Source organism: Pholis gunnellus (assembly GCF_910591455.1).
Source record: "Pholis gunnellus genome assembly, chromosome: 17".
Classification (NCBI taxonomy): domain Eukaryota; kingdom Metazoa; phylum Chordata; class Actinopteri; order Perciformes; family Pholidae; genus Pholis; species Pholis gunnellus.
In genome coordinates this window covers 6,707,826-6,718,705 of record NC_136544.1, presented here as the reverse complement: position 1 = coordinate 6,718,705, position 10,880 = coordinate 6,707,826, and the positions used below count along the sequence as shown (strand labels likewise).

At 47.0% G+C, this 10,880-nt stretch overlaps 2 protein-coding genes across 8 annotated transcripts in view; one reads left to right on the top strand and one right to left on the bottom strand.

The window, feature by feature from the left end:
- cbx7a (chromobox homolog 7a) overlaps nucleotides 1–2,251 on the top strand; it is a 6,944-nt gene extending 4,693 nt beyond the window's left edge. Inside the window, exons 6-7 of one of the 2 annotated variants that reach the window (XM_079177199.1) lie at nucleotides 1–256; nucleotides 2,100–2,251. The exon at nucleotides 1–256 is cut by the window's left edge and continues 118 nt beyond it. In XM_079177199.1, coding sequence (XP_079033325.1) covers nucleotides 1–256; nucleotides 2,100–2,123 — 280 coding nt within the window. In that variant the 3' untranslated portion in view covers nucleotides 2,124–2,251. Of the gene's footprint in view, nucleotides 1,423–2,099 lie in introns of those variants that run through there. The other variant, XM_079177198.1, reaches the window with a different exon arrangement.
- A 3,442-nt stretch (nucleotides 2,252–5,693) lies between these two features.
- The window catches only part of ep300b (EP300 lysine acetyltransferase b), a 33,365-nt gene continuing 28,178 nt past the window's right edge, over nucleotides 5,694–10,880 (bottom strand). For all 6 annotated transcript variants that reach the window (XM_079177766.1, XM_079177768.1, XM_079177769.1 and 3 more), the window contains exon 30: nucleotides 5,694–10,556. In XM_079177766.1, the coding sequence (XP_079033892.1) occupies nucleotides 7,065–10,556 (3,492 nt within the window). In that variant the 3' untranslated portion in view covers nucleotides 5,694–7,064. The remainder of the gene's footprint in view (nucleotides 10,557–10,880) is intronic.

Below are 10,880 nucleotides of genomic sequence, written 5' to 3'. Positions count from 1 at the left end.
GGGCCCATCTGAAACGAGACAGAGCCAAACGTTTGCGTGCAGCCAATCAGAAGACAGTGCCTCGGCGCCCGAGGCCGCACCGGAAGACGAGGTTTCCGTGTGCGACAGGTCAGACTGGGACAGAGACGAGGAGGGTGTGGAGTCAGGGCCGGAGTGTCCCGGGTTAGAGAGCAACAACGCCACCTCGGTGATAGTGAGCGCTCAGGGGAGCTACGAGACGACGGGAGACTGCGCCACTACTGAGGAGACGGAGGAGGTGAGTGGCGACAATCAGAGTGGCGACAATCAGAGTGTTACCACCACGACGCCGGGCAGTCCGAGTGATCCCGCTGAAGTAGAACACCCCAGGAAGGTGATTTCTACAGACGTGACTATCAACTGTCTGACGGTGACTTTTAAAGAAGCCCCGGTGGCTGAAGGCTTCTTTAAGGGCTATTGAAGGATGAAAGAGAGAGATCAAAATAACCATAATTAAACTTGCCACTCATTTTGTACATGTAAATAGTTGTGTATGTTAAGGTAGTTCCACATGTTTACAAAACGACACTCATTTCCTACAGTGTTCAATGAAGACATTGTTGCCTTTTGAAAAAAAAAAAGAAGACAAAAAAATGAGTGGTAATTTTATCATTGTGGCTCATTTGTTTGGCGTCATAGGAAGCCCGAGCCCCCCCCCCCCCAAAAAAAGTCCTCAAAATCATCCATTGCAATCCAGCAGACTAAATGGATCTCAGTGGCGGGTCACTGGGTTCACGGAGAGCAGGAGACAAATGCTGAGACAGCAAACGTAACACTCCACATTACTACTTCTACTTCCATGCAGCTATTTACTCCAGACGTCCTCAGTGCTTTCCAGCCAGAGATCGGTCACACACTCAAATCTGTTCTTGGGGCCTGTTTCAGTTGCTCCTCTTTCTTACGAATAATGTTTTGTAAAGATATTGCTCTTTTTTCAGTATTTGCACAGAGAGTACTGCATGCCCTGTCAGTCTATGCCACACATGCACAAAGCCCTGTCCTGTAGTTTGTTGAAGAGGTTTATTTCTGTCACAAAAGAAAGAAAACAAAGAGAGAGAATTAATGCCTTCCGCTTAGATGAAGTTCTGCATTTCAAGGGGGCTGGATGCACAAAAAGAAATACACAGTCGCGCTTGTCTGTCCTTTTACTTTTCAAGTATGAAATGCTACCTGGTTCTATTTTTGTATTGCCAATTGATAGTCCGCTCTTTTCACTAGCCTTTGTGCATTTCAAAAGAGCATATCAGTTTACACCGCCGCTGTTCTGCTGTGTACAAATGGAAGCAAATGTACGTTAGGTCAAACTGTAGTGAGCTTTTATTTATTGCATGTCACATGTATAAGCTAAACTAACTTATGTCACTTATATGTGTCTTTCTCTGACAAAGATAAACTGTCAAACATGTCTTCTCTCTAAAAATTGATTTTTATTTTGACTGCATTTCCAATAAATATGTACTAAAATAACTGTCTCCTGGAGCATATTTATCATGTGGGATTACTGCGAGTACTTTTAATGTACATTAAATATCAGATAGTGGGTTGAGTAAACCTCGCATCACAGCACTTCAAAAGGCTTTTCTTGTGTAGTTATTTTACTCTTTACAAAGTGCATTGAAGAGCTGGAAACATGAAGGCAGTCCCGATAAACAAATCCAGGCCTTTCTGTTAGAACAATCATTTTCCTTTTTGTGCAACCCACTTGTACTTGTTTCAACGAGACACTGATTTTGTTTTGTGGTCAACAGCGCCCCCAAATCCAGACGTTATCACTTGACAGTGTTGTAGTAAAGACCACATAAACCAAGACCAGTGTCCCAAGACCGTGACTTTGAGAGGTTTTTTTCATGATATACTACTATATTATCACACACCGGGCAGCACTGCCATGACAAAAAAGGGAGATGCACACAACCTTGCCACTTAACTAATTAGTTACCAATTCAAAGTCTGCATAAGAGGAGAACTTAAGCTAACAGTGCAGTGTGGAGTCTGTAACTTCAGCAGTGTAGGTTAGCACATGAATGGAAAGTGTGTAACACAAACCATAATGTCACCCAAAACTCAAATGTGTGTTTCAGGGAGGAGAGCGAACCAGCAACTGAGCTCCAAGAGGGTTTTTAAGAGAGAGCGCTGGCACACAGGGCCCAAGTGTGGCCAGTGTTGCTGATGAGACCAGGTGTTGCCACTTTACTGATGACCCGTAGCCACGCCCACCTCCAATACCTGCAGGAAATGCAGCCACGTGAACCACGTGACAGGCAGACAGAGAGGGTCATCACTGATATACTATGACGTTTTTATGATTTTGACATTCTATACTATGACAATTTTGACACACTACTTTTATAACTTTTTTGACGCACTATTCTATGACTTTTTACGCTCTGCTCTTTTTTAATTTACATTTTTAATGATATACTATACAGTTTTTATGAATACAGCCTCTTAGACAGTAATGTCTGACTAGGACGTTATCTTCCTAGATGAGTTTAAGAGGCTGTATTATGTTTTATAACGTTTTTGACACACTACACAACTTTATGACTTTTTTGACATACTTTGACAATTTTTTTATGACTTTTGTATGATACATTATTTTTGAAATTACTTTTTATGACTTACAACACTATGAATATATTATAACATTTTCATGACATACTATGTTTTATTTTTATGACATACTTGTCAAATTGAGTGGATTTAGGACCAGTGGCGGCTGGTGGATGTTCTAGGTAGGGCTGTGCCACATCCAATCAATTTCAGCAAACATCCCAGTATGATGTAATGCAAAAATAAATTAAGGTATCAAACACGCATTACTACTTTGCAGTTAAATATTTAACATTTATTCCAACAGGAAAAAAAGCAGTAAATAACACTTTGATAAACACATCAGGACATCTTATTTTTGTCACCCTCACAGGCAATTCAGTATAATATAATATTATATATATCATATAATAATATTCACTATAATATAAACACACACACACATATATATATAATTATTTATTTATAACTATATATCCATTTCTCAGACAGGCGCTTCATGTCCCTCACTCTCGAACTGTCCGTGCTGGATCGGTCCCCGTTGTTTTAAAAAGCTAAATAAGTTATCAGCATGACTGCATCCAGCTAGCCAAACCTGTCTGGTGTACAGCTAGTAGAGAAGCTTCGCATGTACTCCTAGTCTGCTGTCTGATTGTGATGTCAGACACAGTTTCTCCGCCAAAGTTCTACTCTAAAACGGGTCTTGGAGGAGCAGTGCTCGCGCTGGCGCTCTAATTCTGCCCCAAACTGAATCTATTTGAGGACGCTGATTGGCTAAATTGTATGTCACTCATTTATATGTTTAATCAGCATTAAAGCATCATTGGCTAAACTGCTTCATAGACCCGCCTCTTTAGGGCAGATTCTCCAGCGCCCCAGCCAGCTGAATCGTGCACACGCGGAGAGGACGTGCAGGAAAAGCATATATTTACCGCAGATATCATATTTTACACATATTACTGGGTGATTCCATATTTCAAAAACACAAATATTGACCATTTGTATAGTTTATTATTTACTTGTTTTGGCTCAAGGTGGGGCGGCGCCCTAGCGCCCTCTATTGACCAGCCGCCACTGTTTAGGACCCACGAGCAGAACTTGGACACAGTTTTCAAGCAACTTAATTGAAGTAAATGGGTGGTGAGATAGTAGATCTGGAGGCTGCGGTGGAGCCGGACAGGCAGAGGAGCTGATCTGTAGACTGGAACGCAGACTAGCAAACCGCTGTGGGAGGCAGATTATAGACCAGAGACACAGGAATTCAAAGGGATTCAGGCAAAAACAAAGATTAACTAGAGACAAACTAAAATACTGTCCATAGCGTTTGTACCACGTTGGCAAAGGGAACAATCTGGCGTAGAGCCGGCGGAGACAGCAGGAGCTTGATGAGTGGATGGATCTCAGGTGTGCAGGTTGATTGGCTGCACGAGAGAGATTGAGTGCCACGTTCAGGTTGATACACACACAAACAGAGGAAGGACAAACGGGACCAAACAAGAAGCACATGGAAGGGGTAGCCATTTTTTTTAACATTATGTCACACACTGGGCAGCACTGCCATGACAAAAAAGAGGGAGATGCACACAACCTTGCCAATTAACAAATTATTTATTAATTCAAAGTCAACTAAAAATCAAATGTGTGTCTCAAGGTGAAGAGGGAACCACCAACTGAGCTCCGAGAGGGTTTTTAAGAGAGAGCACTGGTACACAGGGCCCAAGTGGCCGTGTTGCTGATGAGACCAGGTGTTGCCACTTTACTGATGACCCGTAGCCACGCCCACCTCCAATACCTGCAAGCAGCCACGTGAACCACGTGACAGGCAGACAGAGAGGGTCGTCACAGATATACTATGACGTTATGACTTTTTTTAAGAACATGTTTATATGATATACTATACCGACTACAACCTCTTAAAAACAGTAATGTCTGACCAGGACGTTGACGTCGTATGTATGACTTTTGTTTGATATATTATGCTATGACTTTGAAAAAATATTTTATTTGACTTACTACACTACGACTATACGATGCATTTTTAATGATTTCATGACATACTATACTATGACTTTGTAACGCTTTAAATCAATACAATAATGCGTTCCACCACTGAATGTTATGCGACCACTATTACTGCCGAGAGCACAATCGTGCTGCCATGTGTCTCCACGAGGGGGCGCGTTGCCCTCAGGAAAGACAAATTACTGTAAGTGACGCCATCAAGCGCAGGCTAATGGTCTCTGAATCATAGGCTTAGTGTGTCGGAATTACAGCAGTGGACGTGGGAGGGGGGGGGGAGGGGGTAAACATAAAAAGAAAACATAATATAGAAGACATGAAGCTATTTGTGCTTCTTATTCATCTACAACCATGCTTCTGTGAATTTGGAATTGAGGTTGAGCTGGAAAAAAAGGGAAACACACACACAATCCTGTGAAATCACAGGATCAATGAGCATCAAATCAAATAATTATCAGATTGTATTATAAATACAATGTATTTGCAGATGTTAAAGATTTTAAATGGAAACATGTTAGCATGTATAAGTGCACACCGAATGACTTTAGTTAACATGTTAACTTGGTAGTCCTGCTGATCAATGCTCAATGCTTCTTATTGACATTTAAATGCAGTTATTGTGGCAGTAGTGATTTTCAAATGTTGAAATATATATGTATAAAATAGATCTCAAAGCAAAGCTACGGTCAGTGCGTTCCCTGACCTTTTTGTTTTTAAATAAGACAATAGAAAGTATAGTTTGTCATGTTATTCACAGCTGGAAAAAAAAAGTAAAGCCATCTACAAAAGTCAAATTGCAGCAAATAGTCACTCTTTTACTATGTCCATTGGTAAACTATCCCTTCGTTTGTTAGTATTTTAAATGTTTCAACCTTATTGTTCAGTATTTATGTCCCTTTAGGAGCTGTGCAGAATAGGTTACCATGGTGATCAAGCTAAATTAAAAGTGAGTCAGCGTCTTGATCCTGGAGAGGCAGCGCGTAGGCCACAGATCGCTGAATAACACCAACTCATGTTACAGCACATACGACTCGTACTTCTCATATTCACCAAATACACAATCATATGTCCAACAAACACGCCACATGCAGGACACGTCACTGTTGGTAATTTTCATTTTATTATAAAAAACAGTATTTGAGTCCACAGTTTGTGTTTCCTTTGTACAGTAAAAAATATTAAATTAAACTCCCAAAGTTCTTAGCAGAAAGATAAAGAGGATGGAGTTTGAGGGGCAGGAGAGCAACTTCCCCCAGGGGGAGGTGAGGAGGAGGAGGGAGGGGATTAAAAGTCCAAGGGGAGCAGCAAAGGAGACGAGGCAGAAAGAGACTGAGACCGACTGCTCTTATCTCCTACTTTTCTCCTCATTTCTGTGCAACACAGTTCATTTGGATCAAAATCCTCTGTTTACTCCAAACAGCGGAATCCTAAAAACACTAAAAGGAGCCCACCCCACCCATTTTTTTTTTCCACATCCCAGCCCATGTACTCAAAATGTTTCAGGCACACAGGTATGCATCCCCCCTCCCCAAGCCTCCACTGCTCCATATGAAGTGTCTTTAAAGGAAGGAGTGCACACACATTCGAGGGAGAGGGCTTGCATGTTTGCGAGGGAAGAGTCACTTCCAGCATGGTCGACGTCCAACACAGAAGCTGGCCGGGACGCCACAATAAGTCCGTTCAACATCTCAGTTCACAGCAGACCCTCAACCACTGCAATAAAATACTGACAATTAATTATTCCCACCTGGACAGACCCAACTAAAGACATCTAACGTGAAATGAAATATTCACTACCCCAGTCATAACAGTCAATAACAAAAATATATTTCTATACGAATTGTAGCAGTCTCAGGGTACATAACACCCCCCCCCCCCAAGAGAAAACAATAAATAAAGTAAACCCAAACATAAAAAAAAAAATGAAGATATGCATCATGTTTGGATTTACATTAATAACAATCCACTTTACTCTGCCAAACAGAAATAGACAGACGGACCGAATGATGGGGAAACGAAAACGATAAAAAGTTCTTTGCATTAAATCATTTCCACTTTAATTCTTGACCACTTTTAAAATCTTAAAAACATTTCTTAAAAAAGGCAAGTACTCCTATTTACCCCCAAAAATATCACCGTTCTTGTATTCAGCAAGAGGTGGAGGTGAGGGTGGGGGGGGGGTGCTAGAGAAACCGTCCCCCTCTTTGTCCACAATTGGCAAAAAAAAAATATATTAACAGCAATAACTTACATTTCATTTATTCTAATTTATTTAACGACTGCTTGATTTATTGTTCATCTCCCATAGGAAGTTCAGTTCAATGCATCTTTATTGAAAACATTTTAAATAACATTTAATAATAGTATAAAAAAAGAAAGGCTAAGTAATAACAATAACACTGTCCTGGGTGAGTGCAGTTTGTGCGAAGAATCACAGAGCGTTTCAGCTCAACTTGACACGTGAAGTAGAATTCCTACATGGTGTCTAAAGGATTGTGAGTCATATTCTGGCCCAGAGGGTCCTGACCGCTGCCCCCCGGCCCGTGTAGACCAGCCATGCCACTCAGCTGGGATAGCATGGCGCTCGGGTCCGACCCAAACTGCTCCATAGAGTTCTGTTGCTGCTGTTGGGTCGTTGGCTGCTGCTGCTGTTGCTGTTGTTGTTGTTGTTGTTGTTGTTGTTGTTGTTGTTGTTGTTGTTGTTGTTGTTGTTGTTGTTGTTGTTGTTGTTGCTGCTGCTGCTGCTGCTGCTGCTGCTGCTGCTGTTGTTGTTGCTGCTGCTGTTGTTGTTGTTGGACCACCATGCCCGGATGGTGCTGGTTCAGGTGGCCTGGGTGTGGGGAACCCGTCTGCATCTGTGGGGAGATGTGATGTGGGGAGGGCTGGGGCTGCATGCGTGGGGACGGGCTGGAGTGTGGCGGCTGGGACTGGGGTCTGGGTGAAGGCTGTGGGGATCGCACCTGGTTAGCCAGCGATGAGGACATCGCCTGGCCCTGCAGGTGTGGGGACTGGGCCATCTGCTGCGGCTGCTGTGGGCTCATGGGATTGCTGTGCTGGGCTGGTGACCCCCCAGGGCCCAGATGCTGATGTTGATGCTGATGTTGCTGCTGCTGCTGCTGCTGGAGAAGCCTCTGGTGGAGGGCCTGTTGGAGAAGAGCCTGTGAAGATGGGGGGCCACTTTGCGTGGGCTGAGGGCCCTGAGGTGGCTGCTGAGGACCTCCTACACCCCCTCCACCTGGCCCTGCATCACCTCCTGGCAGGCCAGCCATGGCATTCTGCTGCTGCATCTGGAGGTGGTGCTGGTGCTGGAGCCTCTGCTGGAGTGCAGCTGCGGCCTGCTGCTGGGCCACCGACCCTGGGTAACCTTGCCCCTGCTGGCCTGGGGGACCACCAGGCTGCTGAGGGCCAAGAGGCGGCCCTCCAGCTGGTCCCTGTCCCACTGTAGGAGGCTGCATCCCAGGCTGTCCCATGTAGCCCTGCCCCTGTGGTGGCTGTGGCTGCTGGAACTGACCGTGATTTACTCCCATTTGTTGTTGATGTTGCTGTTGTTGTTGTTGTTGCTGCTGGAGATGCCGTCTCATGAGCAGCTCTCTAAACTGGGGACTGTTGATATTCCCCATCTGTGGCCCCTGGCCCTGCACACCTCTTCCTCCACCTTGTTGTTGCTGTTGTTGTTGTTGTTGTTGCTGCTGCTGCTGCTGCTGCTGCTGCTGGAGAGCTGCCACTTGCTGCTGTTGCAAACCGGTGAGCATCGGCCTCTGCTGCTGCTGCTGTTGCTGCTGTTGTTGTTGCTGTAGCTGCTGCTGTTGTAACTGTTGTTGTTGCTGTTGCTGTTGTAGCTGCTGTTGCTGCTGAACTTGCTGAAGCTGGGCCATAGTTGCCATGTTAACATTCGTTCCTCCCTGAGCCCCCATGTGCATCCCCGGCTGGCCGCCACCTGCAGCGTTCATGTTTAACTGTGGGCCCCCTCCGGCCATGACATTACCAACAGGTCCCCCTGTGGGACCAGGACCTCCAGGGATACTCCCTGGTCCACCTGGGCCAACCTGAACTCCCTTGTATTTTGAGGCCCTCTGCTTGATAAAAGCAGCCATGAGCTGTGGGTTGGACCGCAAGATGTTGAGGACTTGCTGTTGCTGGAGTGGTGAGCTGGGCGAGCGGAGAGTTCTTAACAGCTCCTGAAGGGCGGCCTGGGGAATGTTCCCACCAGCAATACCAGCTCCTGGGACACCAGCAGCTCCAGCGACAGCTCCCCCTGGAATCCCGCCACCAGCACCTTGCTGCTGCTGTGCCATATTCATCAAGGCAGCGTGGCCCTGAGCTTGTTGGTGTTGCTGCTGCTGCTGCTGCTGCTGCTGTTGTTGTTGCTGTTGCTGCTGTTGTTGTTGCTGCTGCTGTTGCTGCTGCTGTTGTTGTTGTTGCTGCATTTGCTGTTGTTGTTGCGCTGCCACCATGGCTGGATGGCTCATTTGGTTCATCATAGCTTGCCTCTGCTGAGGTGGCATCCCCTGGCCTGCCCACTGCTGTTGAGGGTTTTGATGCGGAGCACCTATCCGCTGCTGTTGAAGCTGTACCTGAGGGGGCAGCTGGCCCTGGGGCAGGTTACCCTGCTGAGGGGGTTGTTGTATGGGACCACCAGCGCTAACCATCATCCCTGGTGGAGCATTTTGTTGCTGATCCATGTGGGCCCGAGCGGCTGCCACTGCCGCTTGGGTCTGTGGTGGTATACCCTGGGTTCCAACCATCCCTACTGCCCCTGGGTGTCCCATGCCCATCTGTTGACCCTGACCCTGTTGATGGTGAGGGTGAATAGGCATCATGCCTGCAGCTGCTTGTCTCTGCAGAGCCATCTTCCTCTGAGCATCGGCTACCTGTTGGATCTTCATGGCAATTTCTACTGCTGCCGGTGGAGGGCCAGAAGGTGGGTGCTGTTGCTGCTGTTGAAGGGAAGGCTGGCCCGGAGGTTGTTGGCCCCCAACACTTCCAGCCATGACGGCGCCACCGAGCTGCTGCTGGGGAGGCGTTGCGGAGCCAAGGACCGGTTTGCCTTGGGATTGATGTATTGGGGAGGAGCCCGGGGGTCTGCTGCCATATGGGGGCAAATTGTTGGGGTGCTGTTGGAGCTGTTGAGGCTTGGTCCCTGCTCCACTTTGCTGCTGGACCTGAGAAAGCATCTGCTGCTGATGTTGCGGAGAGCTCATTATCCCCCCAGCCCCGCCTCCTCCACCCGCCATTTGCTGGAACTGGTGGTGAAGAGGGTGTTGAGGATGTTGAGGGTGTTGAGGAGGCATGCCACTTTGTGGGGGCATTCCACCGAGCTGCTGTTGCGGCTGAACTCCAGGTCCAGGGCCCATTCCTTGCTGTGTGCCCGGAGGCATGGTCTGAGTCGGGGTCTGGGGTGTTGGGGGTTGTGTTCCACCGGAAGTTGGGGTACTGGGTGCCGTGGAAACATTGTTTCCTGGCGATGGAAGTCCTACCACAGGTCCTCCCGGAGGCCCTCCGGCTTGCTGCCCCACCCTCTGCATGCTGGCCATCCTCCTCCTCAACATCTGGGCCTGCTGGAGCCGGTGCTGCAGCTGCTGCTGCCGGAGCTTTTGCTTGATGTTCAGGCAGAACGGGACGGGACATTTGTTCTCCTGACAGTGTTTGGCATGGTAGCAGCACAGAGCAATGAGCTGCTTGCAGATGGGACAGCCGCCGTTCGTCTTGCGCTTGCAGCCCTTCGTGTGCTGAACAACGCGCTTCATCTTCTGGCAGGACGGCAGGGAGCAGTTGGCGTTGCGACACTGGCATGCGTGGACCAGCGACTGGATGCAGCGCTGGATGCTGAGGCGGCGAGAATCTCCAGGGCTCTGGGTGGCTGCTGCCGCCTGGTTGTTGCTGTCGTCGTCCAGTCCAAGCCCCAGCTTATCCATCTTGTGCTCGTGACCCTTTATGTTGTAGCAAGTGATGCACAAGTCATAGTCCTAGAGAAGGGAGGAAAAAAAGAGGGAGGAGGAATTAAATTAATACATGTTAAAACATTCCTGTGGAACTAAAATGCTATTGTTTGGGCCCGTAGGTGTCACAACATAGAAAACGGCTGGCAACCATCGCAGAGATAAAGAATCACTCTGCACTCCAATGAACACAACTGGCAATGGTTGGAAGACATTAAGGTTTCAACGCTAGCAGCTCAAGTCAAGGCACTTGTGTAAAACCTGGGGCAGCTACTGGCTCCATGTGTACTGAAGGTTGCACATGGCTTTTTACACCCTGCACTGGCCAAAGCCCACAGTGGAGTTAGCGGC